At 38.9% G+C, this 15,832-nt stretch overlaps 1 protein-coding gene across 1 annotated transcript in view; it reads left to right on the plus strand.

Annotated features, from left to right (window-relative positions):
• Window positions 1-15,832, plus strand: part of IKZF3 (IKAROS family zinc finger 3) — a 90,718-nt gene that overhangs the window by 63,382 nt on the left and 11,504 nt on the right. Inside the window, exons 6-9 of the mRNA XM_055327762.1 lie at window positions 589-849; window positions 1,767-1,934; window positions 4,864-4,980; window positions 14,776-14,892. Of these exons, the coding sequence (XP_055183737.1) occupies window positions 589-849; window positions 1,767-1,934; window positions 4,864-4,980; window positions 14,776-14,892 (663 nt within the window). The remainder of the gene's footprint in view (window positions 1-588; window positions 850-1,766; window positions 1,935-4,863; window positions 4,981-14,775; window positions 14,893-15,832) is intronic.

Below are 15,832 nucleotides of genomic sequence, written 5' to 3' on the forward strand. Positions count from 1 at the left end.
GTTCCAAGAGAAACAGAGATAAGACTCATTTTAGCAGTGCATATACATGGAAGGGGAAGAGGCAAAGCATGGCTTAAAATCAGAAAAACCATATTAACTATTCAACTCCCACTCTTAGTGGCTTAAATTGAATGCATTTGAAGGATTAAAACAGTATTTTCTTCTTGAAACTGAAGAACTCCACCATCTTGCCTTTTAACTGCAGCCACCAAAAAAGGTACTAAATCTGAGCACCTATCTTCTCCCCCAGTACTGGAGAAGACTTGCTCAAAATGTTTTTTTCTTTCATGGTTGCTTTGATCAGTCACTGCTAAATCCATTCTCTCTCATTTTCTGAATGGTCTAAAACACTGTCATCTATTTGTGTGTGTGTGTGTGTGTGTGTGTGTGTGTGTGTGTTTCCACTGACTGTGGTTCTGAATTCAAATAATGAGTGCTCATCCTAATGGTGTTTTCTTGTTTTGTAGATGTACAATATTATGTTAGCTTCATTTGATATTTAATTTCAGTTGTGAGTCTCTCTCTCTGAGCTGTTTTGATAGCTCCAAATACAATCATTGTTCATTTCTTTCATTTTCTTCCCTGCAGATGATTCAATGAAAGTGAAAGATGAATACAGTGAAAGGGATGAGAATATTTTAAAGCCAGAGCCCATGGGAAATGCAGAAGAGCCTGAAATTCCATATAGCTATTCAAGAGAATATAATGAATATGAAAATGTTAAGCTGGAAAGACATGTTGTCTCATATGACAGTAGCAGGCCAACCAGTGGCAAGATGAATTGCGATGTGTGTGGATTATCCTGCATTAGCTTCAATGTCTTAATGGTTCATAAGCGGAGCCATACTGGTAAATAGTTTCCTTTATCCATTCTTCTGAAAACTGTTCTAATGCAGCCATGTGAGAAATGAAATGGTAGAATTTGGATGACTTTTGATTACTTTCATTGATTTTTGCTATAATTCTGATGTATCTCTCCCTCTCTGCATTTTCATTTACCCAGTGATTTTTATTCCTGCTTTTCTATGCACTTGGCAAACATTGAAAATGCCATGAATAAAAACACTGACGTAAGGGCCATGTTCTAGGTCAATCAAATATTTTTCTTCAGTTAATAAGTAGGAGTTGAATTGTGTGATATGCTTCTTAAGCATCATTCATACATTTTTACATAACTTTTTAAAAAGCAGACCTTCTTATTATATTGGGTTCAAATTTAATAGGTAAAAGGATATAGTTTTTATTACCAGTTTAAAAATTTTATCTTCAGACGATAAACAGTCTATAGAAATGCATACAAACACAACAGTTCCACTGAGACCAATAGATTCCATCTGACATCTGATATGAAAACTTTAAAAAAGAAGCATTTCTGGCCCCTCCATGCCTTAATAGGATTTGAGTCTGTGATTCTTTTTTTTTTCACATTGAGGTTATATTAAAAAAGAATGCTAAATAATTTTACAAACTTACATCTGGAACACTCCTAGAGCTACTCTTGTTTGGGTTTTTGTTTTGTTTTGTTTTGTTTTCCTCTGATCCAAAATGATACCTAAAATGGCCTTGCTAGATGAATGTTTTTTCTCTTCTACAGGGAAGATTCCAGAAGTAAGTCATACACTTGCCTTCAAATACAGCCCCCAGCTGATCCCAATATATGAACAGATACTGTCTAAAAGATAAGCTTTTGCCATAGGCATCTAATCTGTGCATATACTTTGCCACTTGCTGGGTGATCAGAAGTCTCCTTTTTGTCCTTTTTAAAGGTGAACGCCCATTCCAGTGTAATCAGTGTGGGGCATCTTTTACTCAGAAAGGTAACCTCCTCCGCCACATTAAACTGCACACAGGGGAAAAACCTTTTAAGTGTCACCTCTGCAACTATGCATGCCAGAGAAGAGATGCACTCACAGGTCACCTTAGGACACATTCTGGTAAGTGAGAGCAATGAACATTCCATATCTAGTAAATGTGTGTTCCTCGGTGCCCATTGAGGAAACTAGAAAGAGTTAAGTATGGAGGTTTTAATCTGTCATTCCTGTTCTGAAGGGTTACAACAGCAGAGACCTCTAGGGCTAATTACACTTCCATTAAGGCATTAATTGCTCTCCGTCTGGCTCAATGGGGATGATCATCTCCTTACCATCCTTGCTCCCCTAGAGAACCAGACAGTCAGACTGGAAGAGCTTGCCCTATAAAAATGCCTTTTAAATTTTTGTAAAAAAATTATAGTCATCAGTTTTTTCTTATGCTGAGCTTTATTAAGAGATTATTTTCCTAAAAAACACACGGACACACTTTTCATTCAGAAGTCTGGACGAGCGGGATCCCTGGGTGGCGCAGCGGTTTGGCGCCTGCCTTTGGCCCAGGGCGCGATCCTGGAGACCCGGGATCGAATCCCACGTCGGGCTCCCGGTGCATGGAGCCTGCTTCTCTCTCTCTCTCTCTCTCTCTCTCTCTCTCTCTGTGTGTGTAACTATCATTAAAAAAAAAAAAGTCTGGACGAGCAAATGATGCATAGTAAGTTACATAAAAGTGTAAACTGAGTATAACTCATTACAGGGGGTTCCTTTTTGGCCATTCTGGGCTAAAACTTTTTTTAAATTGATATATAATTGACAATATAACATTGTATTGGTTTTAGGTGTAACATGACTAAATTTCTTAAACCTGACTTTCTTCTTGATCAACCTATTTATTTTTAATCTCTAGAAGATGAGCAGCAAAAGAATTCATTAAAAAAAAAAAACTATGTTCGATCTTGATGTTTTCACTCTTTATTTAGCCAAGGACAATAATAAAACTTTTTTCAACATTTAGAATTTCCCTCCTAGAAAAATAAAACTGAGTTTATTTTCAAATTTGGAACCTCATGTTCTTGATGTTATCTGACAAACTTTTAATTGAAGAAAAAAAAAAGGTTTGTTTTTATGTCAATCCATGTACTGCTTTGACTAAAACCCAGCCCCAAACCCACAACTGGTCACAATTCAGAGACTAAGGATTAAACAAGTCAGCCCCAGCAAAACCCACCATGAGAGATCATAGGTGGTAAGAGAAGGGTTTCTTTTACAGCTCATTGTTCAAAGTAATGAATTAAGGATGATTTTGGCCCAAAAAATTAGTTCTCTTCTGCTGCTTTTTTTCAAGTAAGATCCAAACATAGTGATAATTTTTTAGATAGATTCTAGAGGACCCCAAATTTATGCAGAAAACCTAATAATTTTAGCCCTAAATAAAACCTGCATTTATTTTAATTTGAGATTCCAGTAAGATCTTTTAGTGCTTTAAGTCCCAAAACTCTGTTTTAAACAGAGCAACAGGGGATCCCTGGGTGGCGCAGCGGTTTGGCACCTGCCTTTGGCCCAGGGCACGATCCTGGAGACCTGGGATCAAATCCCACGTCGGGCTCCCGGTGCATGGAGCCTGCTTCTCCCTCTGCCTGTGTCTCTGCCTCTCTCTCTCTATGACTATCATAAATAAATAAATAAAATAAATAAATAAATAAACAAACAAACAAACAACAGAGCAACAGGATCAGAAAATAAAAGCCTCAGTTCCTAAAATTCTGACATATTCATAGGGTACATTCTATCAACAAATCAGAAAGATCAGCCCTGCCCACAAAACTGAAATTACTTTAATTAGCTCCATTTTTATTGATTTAGTCCAGACTTTGCTATAGCCACTTGGCAAGGATATGCTAAATGTATCCACAAATGTCAATGCTCTGAACGGCCATCAGTTTCTGGCTGAATGGCTAAGTCCCAGCATTCTTTACTTACAACTAGATAGATGTCACAAAATAAGGGATCTTTTTCTATTTCATTTTTAAACCACACTAACCTCCTTGAAGAATGAAATGGCCCTATATTTTTTCCTAAAGAAACAACAGTGGAGGTTCCAGGGTGGCTAAGTGGTTGAGCTCTGCATTTGGCTCAGGTCGTGTTCCCAGGGTCCTGGAATTGAGTCCCACATCAGGCTCCCCACAGGGGGCCTACTTCTCCCTTTGCCTATGTCTCTTCCTCTCTCTCTATGTCTCTCATGAATAAATGAATACATAATCAAAAGAAAGAAAGAAAGAAAGAAAGAAAGAAAGAAAGAAAGAAAGAAAGACCACAGTGGATCTGGAACCAAAATACTCTGCTCAATGATAGTCATTAAATCCAAATCCTGGGATCCCTGGGTGGCGCAGCGGTTTGGTGCCTGCCTTTGGCCCAGGGCGCGATCCTGGGGACCCGGGATCGAATCCCACGTCGGGCTCCCGGCGCATGGAGCCTGCTTCTCCCTCTGCCCGTGTCTCTGCCTCTCTCTCTCTCTCTCTCTCTCTCTCTATCATAAATAAATAAATAAATAAATATAAATAAATCCAAATCCTTTCTTTCTTTCTTTCTTTCTTTCTTTCTTTCTTTCTTTCTTTCTTTCTTTCTTTCTTTCTAGATTTATTTATTTATTTTCAAGGGGGAGAGCAGAGGAAGAGGGAGAGAGAGAATCTCAAGCAAACTCCCTACTGAGGGTGGAGCCTGACTCAGGGCTTGATCCCACAACACTGAGATCGTGATCTGAGTTGAAATCAAGAGTCACTTAACTGACTGAGCCATCTGGGCGCCCCAATCCAAATCCTTTCATATGTGAAAGGAGACTGTTCTTTCAAAGAAAACTCTAACATAACAATCAATTTAAGACTATTATCTTATTTCAGTTTATTAAATTTAAAAGTAATATAGATGCAAAAGGATCCATATATCCTGGCTTCTCTTAGCAGCCTTATTCCTAAAGGACAGTTTGCACAGAGCCCTAAGACACCATTTGTTCTGTAACCCCTGAGGGTCATTGAATGCCCCTTTTTTGTTCTCCTTATAGTTGAGAAACCCTATAAATGTGAGTTTTGTGGAAGAAGTTATAAGCAGAGAAGCTCCCTCGAGGAGCACAAGGAACGCTGTCGTACATTTCTTCAGAGCACAGACCTCGGTGAGACTGGTGAGTTCATGCAACACTCATTCTACACACATGTAGTGAGTATCTACTCTTCTAGGTGGTGGGATTCAGTAGTAGTAAAATTAAAAAAAAAAATCTGCCCTCACAGTTAACATTTTAATGGGGAAAGACAGACCATAAGCAAAGTAAATAAGTAACATATACAGTGTATTAGAAGGTAGTAAATACCATTAAGCAAAATGAAGCAGGTATTGAGGGCAGAAGGTGAGTCAGAGAGGTGACATTTTAACAGACTTACAGATAATTAGGAAAACAAGGGCAAAAGCCCTGGGGCTTGAGTTTGAAGAAGTATAAATTGTCCTATGTGGTTGGAGCATAGTAGGTAAGGGAATATGACACCAGAAAGGAAAAGGTAAACCAGATCTTATCAAGCCTTGTTGGCCATTATAAGGCTGGCTTTAACTCTTAGTGAAATTGAAGATCTTCAAAGGGTTTTGAACTGAGGTGACATGATTAGACTTCTCATTCTAAAACAATCACCCTTTTAAATCATTTCCTATTGAGAAGAGATTGAATTTGCAGCAAGATTGGGAATTGGAGAGTCCAGTTAGAAAACCATCACAATAATTCAAGTGGGAAAAAATTGTGTCTTAAAGGTAGAGCCAACAGGATTTCGTAACAGATCGACATGGGATTTGATGAAGAATGCAGTTGCCATTCCCTGAAAGATCAATTGAGAGCAGAGCAGGTTGAGGGGTGGCTAAGGCAGAATCAGTTAAAACTACAAGGATTTTATTTGCCCAAGGGCCCCAAATCATATACTTATCTACTCATATGATTTATTGTGATGCTTATCTTTGGCTTTGAGAATTTCATATTTTATTCAGTGTTTTGAATTATATGCCTAAGGGCAATTGGTTGAAACACTAGATGCCTTTCCATATATCAATCGTGATTTTATTTCCTTCACATTCTTCAGTTAAAACAGCATGAAACCTCTTTGTGTCACATCTTTGCAGTTGTACTCTGTCCCATCCTGTTGACCGTCATCCTGGTTCTACAGTTTGGGTTGTCCGACATTTTTATTTGGTTAATTGAACCAATTGCATATTCAGAGTATCAAATCCTCAGAGGATTTGGTGTTTGCCAGCAGTAGGTGGAATTGAATTATTTGAACGTTCTAAAACAGAAAGATTACAAAAATATGACCGAAATAATGTGAAATTCAGGAAAAATGGAGTGGAAATCATTAGTAGCTTAACTGTACCTATTTTGAGCGAGAGGAAACTTTTGTTTTAGATAAAGCCTATTTTATGGTGTTAGGAGCTGGCCAACTGAATTCCGTTGGTTTGCACTGCTTCTGCTTTTTATCCTGATGGCATCTTTTGTTTTATCAAGGAGTTGGATTTCCTCCTTATTTCTAAAGAGAAATGTTTACAACAGACAGAGCTCTTGCTGTGAGACATTCCCAGGTTATGAAAATCTATTACATTCCAAATAAAATTATTAATATTTAAAGCTAGAAGGTTAAAGAGAGCATCTAATCCTACCACCTCATTTTAGAGGTGAGGAAATTGAAACTCATAAAAAATTCAGTGACTTACTTAAAAATCACTAGAATTTTTGTTGTTTTCATGATTAGCTATATTTCTTTTTTTTTTCAAAAATTCATTGCAATATAATTCACTTACCATAAAATTTACCTTTTAAAGTATACAGTTCAATAGTTTTTAATACATTCATAAAGTTATACAACCATCACCACTAATTCCATTGGATTTTCATCACCATAAAAAGAAACCTTGTGCCCATTAGCAGTCATCCCCTGTTCCTCTTCTCTTCAGCCCCTGGCAGCCACGGATCTATTCTCTGTTTCTATGGATTCACCTATTCTAAACATTTCACATAAATAGAATCATGCAATATGTGGCCTTTTATGTCTGACTTCTTTCACTTAGTGTAATGTTTTCAGGGTTCATCCTTGTTATACATGTATCAGGACTTCATTCCTTTTTATGGCCAAATAATATTCCATTATATGGATTTGCTAGTTTTAAAACAAATCTGTTCATCAGTTAATAGACATTTGGGTTTTTTCCACTTTGAGAAAATATGGCTTGATCAGCTATTTTTTTAAGGTTATATATTATCTGGTCAGCCAAAGAAGTATAGTAGCACACATACTAATAGACACACACATATGCATATATGTATGTCTTGATTCTCTTGGAAGTAGGGGAAAAATCAGTACACTATCCTCTGTGAGTAGTAAATTCAAAATTATTGATTTTAAAGTAAAGTTACCACCTTATTTCCCATCTGCATAACCTTTTTAAGGAATTTCAAATTAGGAAAATATCAAAGAAATATTTTATTTTATTTTTTTTTCAAAGAAATATTTTAGCTATCTTCAGTGGTTTCAGGTGATTCAGGAAATGCTGAAATACAGAGACTGAGTTAATTTGCATTTCATAGGGTGGTTTGATGGATGCATTCAACAACATACTTGAAGTCTCAGCAAAAAAATAAAGGGTTAACTAAGTCAGCAAGTTTTTATTTTTTTGTTTAAAACATTTACAAAAAATATTTTGTAATGGTGGTTTCATGTTATAAAATGTATAAAGTCACAGTTTAATCAAGTGTAATAAAAACTGCATATCAGTCAATATATTACTTTTGTATTTCAAATAGCTTCCATGATTTTTCCTGAAATGTAAAATGTAAAGAATGTGGGTTTTAGTTTGTTATTTCTTTTTTAGTAATCTCTACAGCCAATATGGGTCTCTAACTGACAACCTGAGACCAAAAGCCACGGGTTCTTACAAGTGAGCCAGCCAGGTGCCCCCAAAAAGTAAATATTTAATCCACACAAACCAGGAATCCCTGGGTGGCGCAGCGGTTTGGCGCCTGCCTTTGGCCCAGGGTGCGATCCTGGAGACTCGGGATCAAATCCCACTTTGGGCTCCCGGTGCATGGAGCCTGCTTCTCCCTCTGCCTGTGTCTCTGCCTCTCTCTCTCTCTCTCTCTCTCTCTCTCTCTTTGTGTGACTATCATAAAAAAAAATCCACACAAGCCAATCCTTTAATTTTTGTCGCTGCTCCCTATATGGTTTTCATTTGTTTTCTTTCTTAAAATTGGGAGTCCCAGTCTAGATATCATGTTCCATTCTGAACCTGACCAACATAGTATCACCAGTGGTACATCTTATTCCTTCATCCCTAGCTTTTTTTTTCTTTTATTTATGATAGTCACAGAGAGAGAGAGAGAGAGAGAGAGAGAGGCAGAGACACAGGTAGAGGGATAAGCAGGCTCCATGCACCGGGAGCCCGATGTGGGATTCGATCCCAGGTCTCCAGGATCGCGCCCTGGGCCAAAGGCAGGCGCCAAACCACTGCGCCACCCAGGGATCCCCTTCATCCCTAGCTTTTATTTTTTTTTTAATTTTTATTTATTTATGATAGTCACAGAGAGAGAGGCAGAGACATAGGCAGAGGGAGAAGCAGGCTCCATGCACCAGGAACCCGACGTGGGACTCGATCCCGGGTCTCCAGGATCACGCCCTGGGCCAAAGGCAGGTGCCAAACCGCTGCGCCACCCAGGGATCCCCCATCCCTAGCTTTTAAAGTGATGGTACGCCATTGCTACTATGGATGTGGCCCTTTATTCATCAAGTGCTTATTATAAATTGAAGTGCAGCCTAACATATGACCCAAGCTTTGAGTAAGCGGATCTTCATGGAAGCAGGACAGAAAAAAAGGCTTAGACTAGACACCAGTCTACAAAAGAATGCCATATTGGGTAACAGGACTTACATATAGCCTTACTAGTCACTATTCTTTTAGTCAGATAGCATTTGTTGGATTCTCTATGTGCCAGAGCTGTTTGTAAAAATGAGAGAGTTTAGCCCCTACCCCTGGAGAACTAATAGCCAACAAGGCAATGGGCACTTGATCTGCTAATATATTACCAAGGTCTAAGAGAGACACATGTGATATTGTTGTTTCAGTCCAAGTTTCTTTTTTTTTTTTTTTTAATTTTATGATAGTCACAGAGAGAGAGAGAGATCGCGCCCTGGGCCAAAGGCAGGCGCCAAACCGCTGCGCCACCCAGGGATCCCTCAGTCCAAGTTTCTATACCAGACCTCCTCATAAATGATGTCATCAAGATACTCCAATTCTGCTGTCTTAATGGTGTGTATATGAAAAGAAGAATAAAGGGGGATCCCTGGGTGGCTCAGTGGTTTAGCTCCTGCCTTTGGCCCAGGGCGTGATCCTGGAGTCCCAAGATTGAGTCCCATGTCAGGCTCCCTGCATGGAGCCTGCTTCTCCCTCTGCCTGTGTCTCTGCCTCTCTCTCTCTCTCTCCCTCTCTCTCTCTCTCTATCTCTCATGAATAAATAAATAAAATCTTAAAAAAAAAAAAACGAAGAAGAAGAAGAAATAGAGAAGAACACGGATTTCGTTTTCTCATTAGCTTGATCTTTATTCCAGAAAGGGACTAATACCTGGCATGGAGATTCATTTAGCCTCATTTCATACAAATTATGAGTACTTGGAGTGGGACGTATTTTTGTATGACAAGTTCTAGCAATAACAAGATTTTTAAAGTAATTGGATAATTATATTTATTTATGAATCTTCAAGTCTCAACTTTTTACCTTCATACTCATTGTTTCAGCTGAGCCAATACAAGCATGAGAATTTTTGAATGAACTTACATTTTTGCCAAGTAGCAGACCAACAAAAAAGTTTAAAGTGTTTTAAAAGTTGATCTTTCCAACTGATTTTTCTTCTTAAAAAGTGATACTATCTTACAGGTAGTATTTATTCTACTTGCTCCAAAAGGCAACAATTTTATGTAACTTTTTTGTTAGAAGCTGCCTCAGTCTTTGATAGCAATCTTTTGTTAGACAATTCTTGTTACACAATAACACCTCTATGTTCCACTGTCCATTAGCTACCACTGACCACACCAGAGAAGAGACAGGAAGCAATGCCTCTTAGTTGAGCTCCATTTAACACTTCATGAAAGATTCTGAACAAACAAAAACACAACCAATTACATAGTTAAATCTGCAGTTACTTTGAGAAAGAAATTGCATCATGGAAATAGTTAACTGAAAACCAGACAATTAAGACTTGTATGGAGATTAAAGGTTGAAACTTGTTCTGTAATTATGACTTCATATTAGTTTTATTATTTATATCTTCAACATTTCTTTAAAATAATTTTGCTAATGAAAATTGGTACACCCACTATGTAGCAGGCAAGTGACATGAAGGGGAATTGATCCAGAATTACAGCCCTCCTGTGCTCACTCAGGAACCAAGTGTATAAATTGCTCTTTGCCACTATCCCATATTCCCCCACACCCACCCCTTGCAACATTAAACTGCCAAACACCACCCAGGAACGGATTTCCTATTTCATCATTTAAGCCCATTATCTTGTCCCCTTACTATCTTGCCAAACTGGTTTCCCTCCACTTACATTTTGAGACATGATGTGGCAAGATAACAAGTCTAGACTATATAAACAGACAGTTGGGTCTTCAAGTTGAAGCAGAGGACCAAAAAGCAGTGGTCCTCTTTGTTAGCTTTTTAGAGTACCTGAACCTGTAATCCTGAAGAGATCCTCTAACCCCAGAGCATTTCTTTGTGTTTTAAAGGGTGCCCATGTAGCGGTATTATGCAGCAAACTGTCCAACAACTACAAGGCAAAAGACCAACAGTTTGGGGGAAAAAGGAGTACATACAGCACATTCTATTGAAGTTGGAGCTTTTGCCTAACTTGCCCATTAGAAATTGGTTAACTCAGTAAAGATGAGCTTAATCTCTAGAGTGTGTTTACATGTCCATTGATGGTTGGGATCTTGGAGTTGATATTTTGAGTGAACAAGCCAGGGATGGGGAGTGAGAGTGGGGGGAAACCTTCAGAGGATTTTGTTGGCTCTAACCAGAGTTGTGGAGATGTGAAAGTTTCCACCCATGCCCCCAATTATCTGTCCAGCCAAACACTTCAGAATGTTATCTTTTTTAAATGTCAGGCATTTAGCCACTGTTTTACAGAGTAAGATTTATCTAGAAATGACTGTCAAGACCGGCTTGGTGAGTAACCAGGGATAAAAGGTGATACTATCTCGGAAGGTTGCCATTTAGTGACATGCCCTCATTACATTATTTAGGTCATGTATCCCCGCTCTAGCATCCTCCCAAATATAGAGGATATTGAGTACGTATCCTCAGAAAGCTGCTAGTGGTAACTGATAGTGAGTTGGTAAAATGTAGACAGTAACTGTGGAGAGCTGAACAGGAGAGTAGGCTGGTGACATAATGCCTGGGGTGAGTCCTGGGGCTGAAGGGATAGATCTCTGGGGGATGATTGGCCCACTAGAGGAGTGACTGAAGAGGCCAATATGAATGAATAGTGGTAAAATGGGGCTGGAGTTAAAAATTCCCCCTGGAGGGATCCCTGGGTGGCGCAGCGGTTTGGCACCTGCCTTTGGCCCAGGGCACGATCCTGGAGACCCGGGATCAAATCCCACGTCGGGCTCCCGGTGCATGGAGCCTGCTTCTCCCTCTGCCTGTGTCTCTGCCTCTCTCTCTCTCTCTGTGACTATCATAAATAAATAAATTTTAAAAAAAATTCCCCCTGGACTGTTTTGCATTCTCGTTTTGCTGTAAATCTTTCTGATAATAATACAATGTTGGGGGTGGGGAGGAGGCTGGGGGATGGGGGGAGCAGCTGTTTACCTGGATTTAATCCTCTCAAAGTTGCTCAAACCAGAATGACTGTCCCCAATGAAAGTACCGCTTAACTCCCCCTCAGATGCTTCTAAGAAAAAGCCTCCTTGTAACAGCCTCAGGAACTGATTTCAAATCCCAGAGCTTTGTCTTTCATCTCTCTGCTCTTGGGGCTCCGGGTAGTGCCACATCTGGTGGTGGTTTGTGTGAAAGGAAATAATATATATAATAGTTTCCTGTTTGGTCACTTAAACCTATCCCTGTGCTGGACAGAATTTGACCCACTTCACTCAATAGCAAAGTGTCCTGTCGCTAACATGCCCATTATTTACAACAGCTGGTCAGCCAGTGATAGTGCTTTACCACCAGCCCCAAAGCTGCCCAGGCCCCTTATTCTGACCCTTATTGTTTTCATTTACACAAATAGTATTATTAATAACTGAAACTGGGGGATCCCTGGGTGGCGCAGCGGTTTGGCGCCTGCCTTTGGCCCAGGGCGCGATCCTGGAGACCCGGGATCGAATCCCACGTCGGGCTCCCGGTACATGGAGCCTGCTTCTCCCTCTGCCTATGTCTCTGCCTCTCTCTCTCTCTCTCTCTCTCTCTCTGTGACTATCATAAATAAATAAAAAAATTAAAAAAAAATAACTGAAACTTAAGGCTGGGACTTATTTCTTTGGAGCATATAATTATGTTTGACAAGAAACTCCCAAAGTCTAGTAAATACAGTCATCGTCCTCTTAATCCTTTTTGGAGCTAGATTTTATTTTATTCCTGAATTTTAAAAGCCTTGAGCTTTATAATTTATTGTGTAATAACTGGAAACACAGACAAAAACATGCTAATAATAAAATGAAACATATTTAACATTTTGAATTCTCTTTTTCTAATTTGGCTTTGGTTTTCTTGCCCTGACCATACTTGACAGTCTTGTCCTGGAGGTTTTTCTCTTATTTCCCTGCAGAAGTGGCCAGTTTTCTTCTCTCTGGGTATTTCAATTTGTGGTACTGAATGTCTGAGAGGACTATGGAATTTGTGGCATCCTTTCTGTATATTAGAATCTCTTCATACAGCAAACTCCTTTACAGAATGAGCACTGACCATCCCTAAATCTATGCATATATTTTTGGGGAAAAAAAATCTGTTCTACAGCCATCCCTTGCTTTTTACTCAATCTCTTAAGCTAATTTGTTTCTTCTTCCTTAGAAATATATGGATATATCATTTTAGTTTGGACCTCCTGAAATGTTTGTGATAAAACAGAGAGCAATGTTTGTAGTAACACAATATGAATGTGTGGGACAGGAGTGAGCAAACTGTGACCCTTGGGCCAAACATAGCCAGCAGACTGTGTATGTACACAGGTGTTTTTACATTTTTAAAGGGTGGTGGTTGGATGAAGAAACCAAAGAATATGGGACAGAGACTCTATGTGTCCTACAAAGTTTTAAATATTTACTATCTGGCCCTTTGCAGAACAGTTTGCTAATCTGTAGCTTGGGTCAGCATCATGTGTTCAAGCTTAAAGTCTTACATTTAGAGCAGTTGGTATCTCTTTGATCTTTAGGCTTGGACTCTAATTGACGACGGCCTACTGTATCAGGGTAAATTATACTTTATTTATTCCAGTGTACTGTTTAGTTGACTAGACATTAGTCCTAAGTATATATTCTAGTGGTTTTTAATTCTGGCTGCATTTTAAAATCATCTGGATGGGATCCCTGGGTGGCGCAGTGGTTTAGCGCTTTTGTGCCTTTAGTGCCTTTGGCCCAGGGCGCGATCCTGGAGACCCGGGATTGAATCCCATGTCGGGCTCCCGGTGCATGGAGCCTGCTTCTCCCTCTGCCTGTGTCTCTGCCTCTCTGTGTGTGTGTGTGTGTGACTATCATAAAAAAAAAAAAAAGACTAAAAAAAAAAATAATAAATAAATAAATAAAATCATCTGGAGAGGGGATCCCTGGGTGGCTCAGCAGTTTGGTGCCTGCCTTCAGCCTAGGGGGTGATCCTGGAGTCCCGGGATCGAGTCCCACATCAGGCTCCCTGCATGGGGCCTGCTTCTCCCTCTGCCTGTGTCTCTGCCTCTCTCTCTCTCTCTCTCTCTCTCTCTCTCTCTCTCTCTCATGAATAAATAAAATCTTAAAAAAAAATCATCTGGAGAGCTTTAAAAATACTGTGGCCTGGGCACCTGTACCAGAGATCCTGGTTTCAGGATCTGAAGGAGAACCTGGGCATAAGTGTTTCCTACATTCACTTCAGCTAATTCTAATGTACAGGCAGGTCTGAGAACTACAGGCCTACACCACTTAAAGGTCTATTTGTGGATTAACAACTAATCCATATTCTTAGGCAGTTTTTATTCACATTGTTCATTAGAAATATAAAGATGTATTATACAAATTGCTCTTTAATTTCAAGACAGAAGTGTTGCTCAGGGAAATTTTAACTGAGACAAGTTTGAAATGTGAGGAACATATGAAACAGATAATACAGAGCCCAGAGAAATAGAATTTAAGAGATAGGAACTGAAAGGAGCATGCTGGAAGAAAAGAAAAGAAAAGAAAAAAACCACTCAGAATTTCAATACACAAATCACTGAGTAGATTTCTTGCTGTCTGGGTAAGTGTATCTATTTTCAAAAGTGCTATTAACATAAACAGAGCAGTAAATCTGGGGCACCATACTTTTTTTTTTTTTTTAAGTTGTTAAGAAGAATTATATCAGTCTGCAGGTGTCACACGCAGTTACTCAGAATCAGAAAGAAGGCTGATCGGGGGTTAGAAGATCTCCATCTATCTATCTTTTTGCAACCAACCACGTCCAGGCTGTTTATTTAATACTTCCTCTTGCTAATGAAGATACTAGTTGGGGATGGGTCTGGCTTTCCCATCTCAGCATAAGACTGCAAGATTTGAACGTGCCCTGGTGCTGGCTTCACTGACCACAGCAGGTACCCCAGGCAAGAATCTGAGCAGTAATAACAGGTAACGACAGAGTGTACATCAGACCTCTGACACTTTTCCTTCCAGTTTATTTCCTTTCCTCCCTCATTTATCACCATTTCTTTTCCCTCTTCTTTTTACATTTTTCCAAACCAGCAAGTGCGGAGGCAAGACACATCAAAGCAGAGATGGGAAGTGAAAGAGCTCTCGTTCTGGACAGATTAGCAAGCAATGTGGCAAAACGAAAAAGCTCAATGCCTCAGAAATTCATTGGTAAGAATACGACCCTTTTTCCTGCTGTTGTTAGCAGATAGTTTAAATGAGATAACATAGGATGTTTATATATTACACAGGCCCTTAAATCTCTGTTAAAATTAGGTAATTCGTTTTCCATTGTACACTTTTATTCTTTGTGCTTCATTTTGATAGCTAGAGCAAATAGAATAAAATCTTTTAACTGAACAATCTTAACTCCTGAAGATGGGAGTATTTGATATCCAATTTCCTAAATGGAGTTGGTGTTAAAAATGCTGTTCCTTCCTCTTTATTCTGAATGACATATGTTGCATGAGAGAGTTTATGCAATTGACACCAGTAAGATGTTTGAGATAGCATTTTTGTAACCTTTTGTAATTATATTTTACAAGTTGGTTCCGTAATCATGCCCCAACTTTTTTCATGTTCTAAAACTTATTGCCATACTTTCTTGAATTTAATTGAGGATAGGCTTTTAGAGAAAGTTGAAAAATTAGATATTTAAATAACAAAGCTAGATTCAATCATTTGTCTTAAGGGAGTTAATTTTTATGCCATCGGTTTTCACATTGTCAAACAATGCAACAGAATGAGATGGCTAAGAAAGAATTATGTTAAGTGTTAGGATTGCTGAATGGCAGAGATGTTTTGCCCAGCTCTTCCAGATGTTTACATAAATGTGACCATCGTATTTAAAATAGATTTATATTTGTGAAGGGGGCAGTTGAATTGAATGCATCAGTTTTGCTATAAATTGAAATTTGGTGATACTGAACAAAAATAGTTATCACACGAAAATAGACCTCCCTTAACACCAGCAGAATTTTTTAAAAACTGCCAATCTGTTTTTCCAGAGATACTTGCTATTGATGTCTTACTACAGTCCTTTTGTGCTTGGTTCTTTTCAGTACAGATATTAAGTACCTGCCTGGTTTTTAAACCTGGTTAAATTTTATTC

The sequence above is a fragment of the Nyctereutes procyonoides genome, unplaced genomic scaffold (genome assembly GCF_905146905.1).
Source record: "Nyctereutes procyonoides isolate TBG_1078 unplaced genomic scaffold, NYPRO_anot_genome, whole genome shotgun sequence".
Taxonomy (NCBI): Eukaryota; Metazoa; Chordata; class Mammalia; order Carnivora; family Canidae; genus Nyctereutes; species Nyctereutes procyonoides.